Consider the following 12,009-nt stretch of genomic DNA (forward strand, 5'->3'; position numbering starts at 1 on the left):
TTATTAATAAAATAAATTATTTATTATTTATTATTTAAATCAATAAAACCATAAAATACCATATTGGATATTTTCAGAAACACGCGTCAAAAATATTCTAACCATAGAAAGTAACAACTAGTTACTTGTCAAATTACTAAAATTTACTGTTTCACTGTTTCAGCTTTAGGAAACCAGCTGTGAGAAAGTTAGAAATGTTCTGCAAAAAGTTGCAACAAAAATGATTACCGGAAAATTACATGAAAAAGATGACAAAGATTAATAAATTTCCAAAAAGAGAGGAGAAACAAGTAGTCAAATAGACCTTACGTACGGAAGATATGTATGAGATTTTGAAATTTTACAGAGGTAATTCCTCTGTGCTCAGCTGTTCTGAGAAAATTATTTAATTTTTGATATGATAAACAAACATCGAGATAAAGTTTTAATCTTCATTACCAGAAGATATCATTCTAGTTTCATTAATAACGTTTCACATTTTATTTATTCGAAGCCTGGTTTTTTTTGCATCTTTCGGTTAGCCAATTTTTGAATCCAATATGATTTCTTTGCGTTGGCTTCTTCATTTTTGTCAATTTGTTCTACACGTGCCATCATTGTACGATTTAGCAATCTAGTTTCCTTTATCGGGCTCTTTAATTGTTTTTCCAAACGTAAATCCGTCTCTCGATATTCCTTTATTTCAGCTTTCTTCTCATCTGGTGATAAATCGTTCATTCTAAAAAATTTTAAATTTTTAAATTTTAAAACTATTTTTTAAAAACAATGATAAATTTACTTGTTTTTGTGATTTTGATTTTCCAAATCCATTTGGTTGATAACATGCTCGCTGTCTTGTTGTAACTGCATCAACTTTTGTTTCCATTGTGCCACTAAATCCTTATTTCGAGAAATCATACCTAAAATGATGACCAAATTAAAATCAACACATAAATGACAGAAAAACTATTATGAAGATGATTAATGGTAAACTAGATCTCAACGTACCTCAATTTTTTACATATTCTGAAAACACACGAACTCGTTCCAAAAAAAAAGTCTCATGGAGCAGATGTAAAACTAAAACTAGAAAGCATTTTATTGTAAACCGTACGCTGAGTAACCCCAAGTTTCTAAAACATATATCAGATCTTGAATAACGAGATGTCTGACAACTGATGATTGCAACATGAACTACCCACATAATATTCATTGAGAGAAAGAAAAAGAGAGACAATTCGAATTTTATTTACAACTGGTGATTCTCAGCAGAGCACATTTTCTGTATCAAACAATACAATTAAAATTAAAGTGTTTAAAGTAATACTTGGCGTGTGCTTCAAACGACTTTGCAAATTTAAAGGCAACGAGGCATCAGCTGACAATGTAACACAATGCAATACTTATAATTGAAATACAGTAATAATAGTTTTGACTTGCACTCTATATTCAAGTAATTTCCAAGTTATATGCAACTAATCAAATCTGTGTCTGTGCGTTTATCACAGAAATTGTAGACGTGGAGTTTGCGTTTTTCTTTTCCGACATGAACATCGGATGAGTTAAATATAAAATCCATGGCGTGACACAGGTCTCAATATCATTTCCAATTGGTCGAGTAAATGTGAAATAGTCTCCATATTTTGGAAAACTGAGATAGACAATCTGAAAGTTTTAAAACTAATCTTGAACGTCAAACTCAGAAAAAAAGGTACCGCCCAAGCCGTATTGTTGGAAAATGGAATCATTGCAGCGATTATTGTTATAGTAAGAGACCGTTCAGCTTTTGACGAGCTTTTCTTCGTTTTCATGGATCTGAAAGATACTTCATTAATGCTAGAATTGACTAAATGTTGAAAACTTACATATTGCTATTCAATGATGTTGCCCTTAATTTGAAAAACATTAGAGCTGTACATAAAAGTGTTAGAAAACACATTATAATCGACATCATTAAGTGAATGTAAGAGTTTCTCCACTAGAAATTTTTGCTTAAATTTTTTCCTGGAAATTAATTAACAGTACCCCAGGCCACCCTCCTGAGTAATATATAGCTATCGCTCCAAACTTCAGAGGATAATTTAATATTCTACAGTAACCCACTGCAGGAATCAGAAATGCTGTACATCCTAACGGTATGATTATAAGCAAAGGAATCAGTATAAACATAAGTTTGGGGCAAATCTGAAATGTTGAACAGTGGAATGTAATTCTACTGAATTCATCGGAATATTTAAACTAACAATATCATAATCTCTAGGACGCAATAGAATAACAACTCTTATGAGTGATATGTAGAATGGAAGCATCAGAATACAGTAGTTGAAAATATAGGTCGATATGAAAATTAGTTTGAAAAAATGATTTGGACGAACTGAGGCACACCATGAAGTGAAGATTCCAGTAGCAGGAAGAGTGATTCGGAAGTAATCAGAAAAGAAAAATGAGAGGCTCTGAATATAAAAAACTAATTAGGTTGACTTAAATACTGATTTTCATTGGTTTTTTGGTCGCCTAGGAATCCTTCGAAGGTATTAATTTTATATATTAATTTTATATTTTTTTATTCATTCCGTGATTATTTTCATTCCGTGATTATTTTCATTCCGTGATTATTTTCATTCCGTGATTATTTTCATTCCGTGATTATTTTCATTCCGTGATTATTTTCATTCCGTGATTATTTTCACTCGGGAATCGCTCGCCCACTATGGGGGAGTCTACGCAAGGACAACGCAAGGACAAGGACAACATTCTAATGGAATGGAAACAATTGCCCGACTGCACCAATTCTAGTTCAAGCGAACAATGATAACTTTTGTATTCTGTATTCCTTCACGTCTCCCAGCGAGCGTAATAAATTATTATTATTATTATATAGTTAATTTCTGTTGGACACTTAAGAAATGTAATAAACAATTTTTACGGTTAAAAACTATTAAATTAAGAAAAAAAAACAATTTTTTTTGAAAACTAAATTTCGAAAATGTGTATTTTACTCTCTTTTTCCATGGATTCTTCTTCAACTTTTTTTTCAAATGCATTCTGCTCATTTTCGAAAGAGAACTTACACAGAAAAAGTTTATTGAAATAAAAGTAAAAATGTGTCGATCCATGGAAACGTTCTTCGATTTCCAATATGTTAGAACAATTTTAAACATAACAAAAATAGTTGGTGGCATATAAGACAACGGAATTGCAGCTATAACAGTTGAAAATGTAAAATAATAATGGAAATTCTTGTATTCTTGAAGTCCATGAATTGAACCTTGCATTATTTTTATTTATTAAATTTATAAATATGAAACTAGCAAAGGTTTGGAAAATAAAACACAAAAAAAAATGATTTATTGGTTTTTCATGACGCGAATTGGTTTTTATTTGAATTATATAATTGCCGGATTAGAATGGTTTGCTTTTTTGTGCTTTTGAAGCTTCAAAATATTAAAATTAACAAACCACCTTTTCTTCACTCTTCTCACGTTGTTCTCCTGGAAACTGCCTCTGAAATTAGAAGATGGAAAAATGAGTAAAATCACAAAAATACGGTGACAATTTACGCTTATTCGAATATCTTGACACAAAAAGCGACAAGGGCGAGTGAGAAACCGGAATGAGGCGCCTACAGGACGCCTCGACAGTATGGAAATTTTTCTGGAACTTCCAAACTACAGTATGCATAGAAAAAGAAAAACATTTTGAGTAATAAATGTGTATACAGTTTCGTATCTTTGTGAAGTTATGTTGGTGGATATTTATACAGAATCCTTTTAAAAACAAAATTGATTTATTGTTCTTATTAACGATAAATTTGTTGTCAATTCAGGATATTAAAAAGAGCAAATAAGTAGCAGAGAACATTTGGACATGGTATTTGAGAAATCTGAGAAAGAGTATTGGAAAGGGTTATTGGGCGGGAGCAATGTGGAATAAAAGGAATGGTATGGGGAGTGTTTACAAAGTTTTCGGCAACGTTTCAGAAATCCGACAAAGGAACTGACGGATTTCTGAATGGCACTATGAAAGGGCAAGCAGTACATATTTTACTAAGATAAATGTAGGATGCAAACGAGCTCTGATTGAATTTTGTTGAAAGGAATTGAAATAAAAACAAAATAACAGCATGACACTGGCTCGTATTATCCACTAAAACAACACAGAATATTACAAATGACAACTTATTTTCACTGGTTTTCCAATTGCAACCATTTTGCCGACAGAATGCACGGGGGAACTAATAGAGGTAAGATAAAATACATCGGGAAGGTCTAATGACAAAATAACTAAAAACTACTGAAATTGTATCTAGCGGAAAAATAATCGTACCATAAGAACAAAATAAAACATTATTCAACATATCAAAAAAGTGAAGAAATCAATTTGAGATTACTGTAGGTTGCAGTCCGCCTGCACAAGCTGCCAAACGAGCAATTAACTGCTCGGCGAGCTCTGTCAAATCACTTGTTGGAGCAACAATGGACTGATGACAATATTGAGGTTCAGGGCTTTTCAAAGGTACAGGAGGCGATGGAAGTGCAAATGTTGGTGTTGATTTTCCAGGTGAAGATTTTGAAGATTTTGGAATTGGTGTATCTGTTGTCGACACGTTTACAAATCGGGATTTGCATAACTTTTGGTGTATGTAACATGTTGTTTCCTGAAATAAAAATTGAAAAATACAAAAAACGTTTTGTAAGGAGAAACAGTTTTCGAACACACCTTTTGAAATGGCATTTGACAAAATTCACAAATAAAAGGAGTTGTGAATCTTCGAACCATTGAGGTTTCCTCCTGTAGTCCATCACCATGTACACATGCTTCTCCAGTTATTGAGCAACAATTCTTTTGTCTGAATTACTCAATTTTAATTGCAAATACTCATTTGAAAGTTGAAACTCACTTTTTCCCTAATAAATTAGCTATATCTGCATCAATGGCGGCGATTTGTTGAAGGCAGGTCTTCGCATAATCTGCAGGGTCTGGATTTTGATTGAACTTGGAAAATTCAAGAGTTATTTCTGTTTTACGATCACGAAGATCTTCCAGAGTTTTCTGCTCGCGGTCGTGTTCTTTCCTGAAAATTTAGTATAAAAAACTGACTTTATGCTCTAATAGTAAGTTCTGTATTTCTGTAAGCGCTCCCAGTTGATACAAAATTGTCTTCTCGGCTCCTTATGCTTGAAAGCCACTCCCTGCATTTTTTGTGGCGTTTAGCGTTAAAAGTACCCGGCGATTATTTTCTTTTTGAGAAAACAATTGATGTAGGTTGCCTTCAGGCACTTGTCTTTTGCGCGCCTAGATGTACAATTTGAATTTCGTATACTTACTTAAACTGCTCTCTCCACCAATAAAACATTCGCCTTGTCGGTCCCTTTCCCCAGATCCTCGTGAATTTATTCGCAGCTACTGTGGTCCCCCAGTTGTTTTCATATGCTACATCAAGGAAATGCTTCTTCTCACAGTCGGAATAAGTCTGAAAGAACAAGTTTTTTATTTTCATTTTAAATTAATTTAAGCAATTATAAAAAAAATTTAAAAAACATACAGTAAAGAAATAAGAAATCTCTTTTTTTGCTCGTTTTGCTCACCTTACTCACATTTCTGTTTAGTTCACTAGCAACAAGTCTTGTTGGACTTGCCAATGGACTTGACTTTGATGACTTTGATTTTCTGGATGTTGATGAAAATGATGTTGTTTCAGGACATCCAATTACATTAGGAGGTGATGAAGTATCTGATGGTGGGGATACTGTTGGTGATGGTGTGATTAGTGAAAGTTGAGCGTGTTGGGCAAGAAGTTGAAGTTGCTGACGGAGTTGATGTTGAAAGATTTCTGTTTCCAATAGGGGTTCGAGAGGTATATGAGTAGGCATATTCCATGAAAATGACCTCATCAGGTCACCAATAAGCCCTATGGGCATATTTTCTACCATCTGAAAACTTAATAGTAGTTTAACTCAACGGGTAATCAAAGATCAGAGATTTGTTATAAAATTTGAAACGAATATTTAATCCATGGATTTATTGCACGTATTTATTTATTTTATACCAGGATTTGGAAACGAATTACTTTTGATTTCAAAAAAGATAGTTGGGAAACCGTTGTGGATCTGATTTTGTGATATTCAGACAAATTATAGAGTAAGAAATATGATGATGCAAAATGCAATAAAATCAAGATGTTCGCGAAACCTATGCAGACAGAAAATTGTTCGAGAAAAATGAAAAAAAGTGAAGAAGATAGAGAAGGAACGGTGTATGGACAAAGCGAGCGGAATGATAAATGATAGTGAAGGGTGGGCAGCAGCAGCAATTTGGTTGCTGCAGAAGAATTTCGGAATCAGAATCACAAAACGAAATAACGTTCTTATCAGAGGACTTATCAATCAGACGGTGGTGAGTAGCCAGTGTCTTTTTTTTTCGAGAATTGAGACAGGTTCAAGGTTATTTTCACTGGGCGGGCGGAACACAGCGAACAGAGATATGAATGAATTCGGAAACTTTTTTATTGGAACTGTAGATAGACAAGGGTTTCCATTCGGAAAAAAGATGAAGATAAGTAGGAGTTCATGCACTTTGAAAAGTGCAAGTGTTGACTAGTTGACCTAATAATTTTTGGGGCTAGACACTTTTGATAAGGCACAGTTTGATTTACATCGTTCTGTGCTTTTTTGAATACAGCCAAATGAACTGAAGATACCGTAAATTTCATATTGGTAAAAACCAGTGAATTGCCATTGAAGGTTCATTTTGCAAATATCAAAAAGAAAAAGAAAAAACAGAAATTTTGTCAGTTATTAATATTTTTATAAACCAAAAGATAACCGAGATAAGAGTGAAAGTTGAGCAATGAGGTACAAGACTAACAAACAAAAAATAGTGTTAATGTGGAATGTTGCATGAAGTTTTAAAATCTGATGTTCGGACTCGGCGGCTCAAGCGATTTGTTTACAATTCAAAAGTTGAAGATCATGCTTTTCGTTCGGTCTATGTTCAAAAATATATTTTTTCTCGGGATTGGCAAATTATGGCATTTCACTTGACACGAGACATTCTAGACACTCAAGCACATCTGCATGAACTATGATTTCTTATTGGAAACTCGATTACTCTCATTTCCGCGGAACCTGAACTAAAAATAGCAAGTTGATGAAATTTGTGAAGGTGTAGAAGCATGCAAAAAATGTTTGGGATATCTGTTGTGATGAGCCGTTGAGGCAGAAGTGCAGTAGCCACCTCCTGGCACACACACACTCAAGTCTAGTTCATGCGGAAGAACGGAAAAAAATGTTGAAAGTTGGAGAAGGGAAGACTGAGAAACATGAGCACGTCTAGAGCGTTCTTGAAAAATTAATTTTATTGGAATTCGAATTTTAATATATATCACAGCCAGTCAAAAACTATAGATCTTCAAAAACTACCGTAGTGGTAAGCAGAAAAAAAAATGAACGCGGAGATGACACATTGTTCTGCAAAAGTACGGATTAAGAGAGATTATATACTTCTAATTCGTTGCATTTCGAGTCATATTGCTCTGTGGTGAGTTAAGATATGTGGATATGAAATCAAAATAAAATGCTACAAAAATAGTCAGGAAACCAAAATTTTGGAAGTAAATTTGAACACACGTGACAGTAAGCCTTCCACGAAGGCATGAAAAGGGTGAGCTTTGCCTGCTGTTTTCGCAAGTTGATATATATTTTTGTGCCTATTTGAAGAATTCAGGTGAGAACGGGGAAGTCAGAAAAGCCGTTTTTCCAGTACACTTTATCGTGTCTTCTAACAGTCTTCTAACTTGTTTCAGTGGGACCGAACACCAATTACTTTCAAAAAAGATTAAAAATCTTATAGAACCGAGCAACCTTTTTGGATTGAGATACTTTGAGAAGTTGCTCCTATAAGAAGTTGAACCTAGGCATCAGATCCTTAGAATACTCTTGTAATGCTTATTACACAACACATATACACACACACGCCCCCTTTTGACAAATTGGATGTCTTCAGAAGGAAGCACGAGGCACAGAGAGGGCGAACAACTAGAAACAATGTGGGAGGGACGGGGGGACGGGGACGGGCATGAAGAAAACGACGACGGGGTGAGGACGAGAAGAAAATAGAGAAGGCAGCGAAAAAAAGTGCGAAGCGACTAGTGTCTCGGGGGCAAGAGACACAAGTGAATGATATGAGATGGAGGAGTTAGAGAAAAGAAAGGAGCGAACATCAAACGGACGGACGGGACGGGACGCCGCTCCTCTTCTTCTCGCTCCGTCGTCGTTGTCGTCGTTGTCTCGGGGTGGTCACGAGAAGGCGGGCGGGAAGGAGAGGGCAAAATTGAGCAGCATAGAAGACGAAGAGGCGCAGAATCTCCCCCCCCCCCCCCTCACAAGTCGACCACGAAGAACAACATGTTCGAAACGAAAAAAAAAAGAAAAAGAATGGGAAGAAGAAGGAAAGACATGATGATGATAAGGAATTCGATACGTGTGTGTGTGCGGGGACAAGGGACAGGGACGTGTGTGTAATAAGGAAAATTGGTTAGTGCGAACGAGAGCGGTGTGGCGCCGAGATAAGGGCTATTGGTGGTTTAGAGGCGCTGTGTCATCCGATTATCACAGTTTAGAAAGGATATCAAAAACAAAAAGTTAGGAATATCCGGATGCGATAAGTCAGGTGCTTGATATGAGAACAGGATACCGAAAGCTCAGTCCCACAAAATGGATAACTTTTAACTTGGAAATTAATATTGAAATCTATAGCAAGTGATGATGTTAGTGGAAAACAAGGTATATAAGTGTAAAAAATAAACAATTGTTTCTAATTGCCAAAGAATTTTGATTAGCCAATATTAGCAACTACCGATCTCAAAACTTGAAACACCAAGTTCTTCATTTTGTTTTACCTCGTTTAGTGATGTTATTCCGATATATCGCGATAGTACGTACAATTGTGTTGTGCATTCATTTTTCCATTATTGTGCTCTAAAAATTTTGCGGTTTTCCGTTAGTGAAGCAATGAAATTCACCGAAAACATTTATCATGATTCAGTGTTGCACCTCCAGTAGCATTAGAAGCCATACCGTATTTCCATAATACAGAAATAACTCAACGAGCCCAAATTGGCATACATTATGATAACTAGGATTAAAACATATTTACTTTTTCCTTCAGATTTGAGATTGAGACATTTACATAATTGGATCTGATATGGATTTCTATCATTGAAACTTCCTCGATCTTCACGAAACCCAAAAAGTATACCACCTTCACATTCTCTCGATTTCTCCCATGCACTTCTCCAGTTTCGTTCTTCTTCATCTTCTATTTTCTTCTTCGTTCCTTATCCTTTGCCTCCCTTCTTCCTCTTCTTCTCATAAAAGAACACCGTGAGTAGGGGAGCAGGGAGCAGCAGTAGAAGCAGCAGAAAGAGCATCAAAGGAGAGAGTCGAAAAATGAATTTATTGGCTGGTCGGAAGAGTGCATGTGCATGTCTGTGCAGCCAGATATATTCTGAAGAAAAGAACAACTTAGAAGAAAAAGAAGAAGAAGGAAAGAAGGATGAAGATGATGATGAGAAATGTGTGCGTGTGTCACCGGTACTCTTCATGCTCAACGGAACAAATTGCTGGCACTGATGATGATGATGCTTGCGGGAAAGGGCATAAGAGAACCATGATTAACTTGTAATAGGCCTTACTAGGTCTTACTTTAGAACTTTAGTAATAAGCCTTACTTTAGTAGGGTCTCTATAGTTTCTGAAAAAACTAAATAGTTCTTAATCACCATATTTTGATACCACTATGGATTCCTAAAATATTCATTTTACAAACACTAAACAGCGGATACTACGCTAAAAAGTAGAAAATAGACAGATACATAATCAAGGAAATATGTGCACATGTCTCATACAATTCTTAAAATTTTACAATGCAGCTGTGAGCATCGCAGTGCCCAGTCTTTGCAGTTCCACCAAGATATACTTGTTTACCCTCTGTCAAATAGTCTCCACTCGAGCAACCACTGAAAGTAAAAAAGTTAAGTATTTGAATACTTTTTCAATAAAGAAGAAGACCAAATCAATATATTTCTTACTCATTTTTATAAGCATCCACAAGTGAAAATTGGTGATCTTTCAAATAAGGCTTAACATCCTCGAACTCTTGCTCAATTGCCGTGATGGGGAAACTTTCCACATTAAGAATGTTTCCAACTCCCTTACATGCATCCTTCAGTTCTTGAGTATTGTACATTTCTTTTCCTTGCAATTGAGTGATTCTGAATATGGCTTTCGTTATGAAATTTGATGGAGCAAATTCGAAATATGTAGAAAACCCACGTGTAATAACTTTGCGTTGGAATGATAGCACCATGTTTGTACACATGTATCGGATAAATTTCAGAGTATCGATGTGCCAAATAGTACATCTCAGCCATGGTCATCGGTGGAGTGTACTCACATATCACTTGATGCTCCGAATTTTGATCAAACATCATGATGGAACCAACACGTTCATCGTGCCTGTACGCTGCATCTTGTACATAGACAGCTGCGTGGCCTTTCCCATTTTCGTAATAATCTTCAAGATTTGGCACTGACACCCAGGCTTTTCGGATGTTTTCAATCTCCATTAGAAACAGATGCATATTTCTCGCAAAGAAATTTGCTACTTTTGGAGACAATTCAGGTCCGACTGATTGCTTCGAACAAGTGTCTTCAGCTTCTTTATACGTGAACTTTCCATCATACACTTTGTAGCATTTCCCGAGAATTTGCCAATAATCGGGTTCACATGCAACCGTAACCACTAAAGATGAAAGGTTTTGAAATGGAAATGGGTATTGATTATTTAATCAGTTTTCACTTTGTAAGGCTGTGAATGAGGAAAATGTTCTCACTTGAATGAGAAACGAGTCTCATCATAATAAAAAGAAAAGTAAAGACTCGAGAGAACGATCGTTTCTCACATTTTGAGTCTTTTCCAAAAAATTAGACGACTTCCTATTAGCCCTAGTTTCTAACCAAGAATATGAGCTCTTACAAAACAAAATCCCATTTCTTCACTTCTTTTTTTTTTGGAATTTGACTTCATGATGCGCAACAGTTCTAAATGTTAAAGCAAAAATTACAAGAACACGCACGGAATGTACATCTAGTTGAAGCTCCGCCTGGTCGATGTCCAGTGATGTAAAACGGTAATTTACTATTGCAATAATCTTTTGCCTCTTTTTCGTCCGCAACCCATCCAGGAATCTTAACCGTGCAAGTGTATCCTCTATCCGGGTAATCTTTCTCTGCTTCATGAATTGTTCCATCAAACATCCAACAAGTCTTAATCGAGCTCAGATCAATTGTTTTTTCGTAGATATTTTGAAAGTTTTCAAACGTCATACTGACTGAAACTGCAGGAGCTACTATGTGTGAAAAGAGCACCAAGAAAAGCTGAAAACAAAAATTCTTGTAAAGAAAAGCAAAATATGAAAGTTTCAGACAGAGGATCTTTGCCTAGTTACCGCTTGATAATATATTTATTACTGACCATTGACTGCATTTTGAACTGTGTATAGTTTCAATTCTACTCTTAAACTAATCGCAATCGATTCTCTATTGCGAACAGCTTGCTAATAAATTATGAATTTAAATGGGAAAATTATCATTTTATAAGGAGTTGATCTTGATAAAAAAAATTACGTGAAATCATCAATTACAAAAAAACAAAAAATTACACGCTACTTTTGAAAATAAAAAAAGAAATGTTTTCGTCAAATTTTGAATCAGAAGTATGTGAATATGTGAACTGGTTGTTAGTTATTTTTACGAAAAGCCGAGAGCACGGTAGAATTTTTGAGTATTTTTGCTTAAATTCCATGTTTAATGTTTTAAAACAAAAAGGCTTTAAACAGGGTTCATGACATTTGCAATCCAATGACATTGTCAGTTCAAAAATTCTATCAGAAAATGCTGAAACTGTAAAACTATGGAAGCACTAAAAACCGCGTTTAGTGTTTTTAGTTGTATATCATTTCTCTTTTGAG

The 12,009-nt window shown here is 35.2% G+C and overlaps 4 protein-coding genes and 1 non-coding gene across 6 annotated transcripts; all 5 read right to left on the reverse strand.

The window, feature by feature from the left end:
- Window positions 1-3: 3 nt before the first annotated feature.
- C33D9.10 (Flagellar protein) lies at window positions 4-1,158 on the reverse strand. Its single transcript, NM_001392358.1, has 2 exons — window positions 779-1,158; window positions 4-718 (listed from the first exon to the last, which is right to left on the reverse strand). Exons 1-2 carry the CDS (start codon window positions 895-897, stop codon window positions 484-486), a joined length of 354 nt encoding a protein of 117 aa, NP_001379440.1. The 5' UTR covers window positions 898-1,158; the 3' UTR covers window positions 4-483.
- Window positions 1,159-1,458: 300 nt separating this feature from the next.
- On the reverse strand, window positions 1,459-3,254 carry sru-35 (Serpentine Receptor, class U; the record flags this gene model as incomplete). The annotated part of the gene is made up of 6 exons (NM_069117.1): window positions 1,459-1,644; window positions 1,695-1,794; window positions 1,845-1,957; window positions 2,005-2,163; window positions 2,223-2,432; window positions 3,051-3,254. The coding sequence occupies 6 exons, from the start codon at window positions 3,252-3,254 to the stop codon at window positions 1,459-1,461; spliced, it is 972 nt and encodes a 323-aa protein (NP_501518.1).
- A 493-nt stretch (window positions 3,255-3,747) lies between these two features.
- On the reverse strand, window positions 3,748-5,918 carry C33D9.3 (C2H2-type domain-containing protein). 2 transcript variants are annotated; one of them, NM_001027870.8, is made up of 5 exons: window positions 5,568-5,918; window positions 5,307-5,452; window positions 4,880-5,053; window positions 4,699-4,828; window positions 3,748-4,636 (listed from the first exon to the last, which is right to left on the reverse strand). In NM_001027870.8, the coding sequence occupies exons 1-5, from the start codon at window positions 5,898-5,900 to the stop codon at window positions 4,355-4,357; spliced, it is 1,065 nt and encodes a 354-aa protein (NP_001023041.1). In that variant the 5' UTR covers window positions 5,901-5,918; the 3' UTR covers window positions 3,748-4,354. The 2 variants fall into 2 exon arrangements, with proteins under 2 accessions (NP_001023041.1, NP_001379394.1); NM_001392359.1 differs by having other exon boundaries at window positions 3,752-4,636; window positions 5,577-5,912.
- A 3,972-nt stretch (window positions 5,919-9,890) lies between these two features.
- On the reverse strand, window positions 9,891-11,365 carry clec-182 (C-type lectin domain-containing protein; the record flags this gene model as incomplete). The annotated part of the gene is made up of 4 exons (NM_069119.2): window positions 9,891-9,996; window positions 10,069-10,251; window positions 10,313-10,781; window positions 11,116-11,365. The coding sequence occupies 4 exons, from the start codon at window positions 11,363-11,365 to the stop codon at window positions 9,891-9,893; spliced, it is 1,008 nt and encodes a 335-aa protein (NP_501520.2).
- A 513-nt stretch (window positions 11,366-11,878) lies between these two features.
- 21ur-13190 lies at window positions 11,879-11,899 on the reverse strand. Its single transcript, NR_056328.1, has one exon.
- Between the last annotated feature and the right edge of the window lie 110 nt (window positions 11,900-12,009).

Source organism: Caenorhabditis elegans, chromosome IV (assembly GCF_000002985.6).
Source record: "Caenorhabditis elegans chromosome IV".
In the NCBI taxonomy this organism is placed as follows: Eukaryota; Metazoa; Nematoda; class Chromadorea; order Rhabditida; family Rhabditidae; genus Caenorhabditis; species Caenorhabditis elegans.

Coding starts and splice junctions, on each gene's coding strand:
- C33D9.3 (NM_001027870.8), bottom strand. CDS start 5,900: ATGCCCATAGGGCTTATTGGTGACCTGATGAGGTCATTTTCATGGAAT. Junction 5,054..5,306: donor TGGTGGAGAGAGCAGTTTAA/GTAAGTATACGA, acceptor CTAAATTTTCAG/GAAAGAACACGACCGCGAGC. Junction 4,829..4,879: donor GCTAATTTATTAGGGAAAAA/GTGAGTTTCAAC, acceptor TGAGTAATTCAG/ACAAAAGAATTGTTGCTCAA.
- C33D9.10 (NM_001392358.1), bottom strand. CDS start 897: ATGATTTCTCGAAATAAGGATTTAGTGGCACAATGGAAACAAAAGTTG. Junction 719..778: donor AATCAAAATCACAAAAACAA/GTAAATTTATCA, acceptor AAAATTTTTTAG/AATGAACGATTTATCACCAG.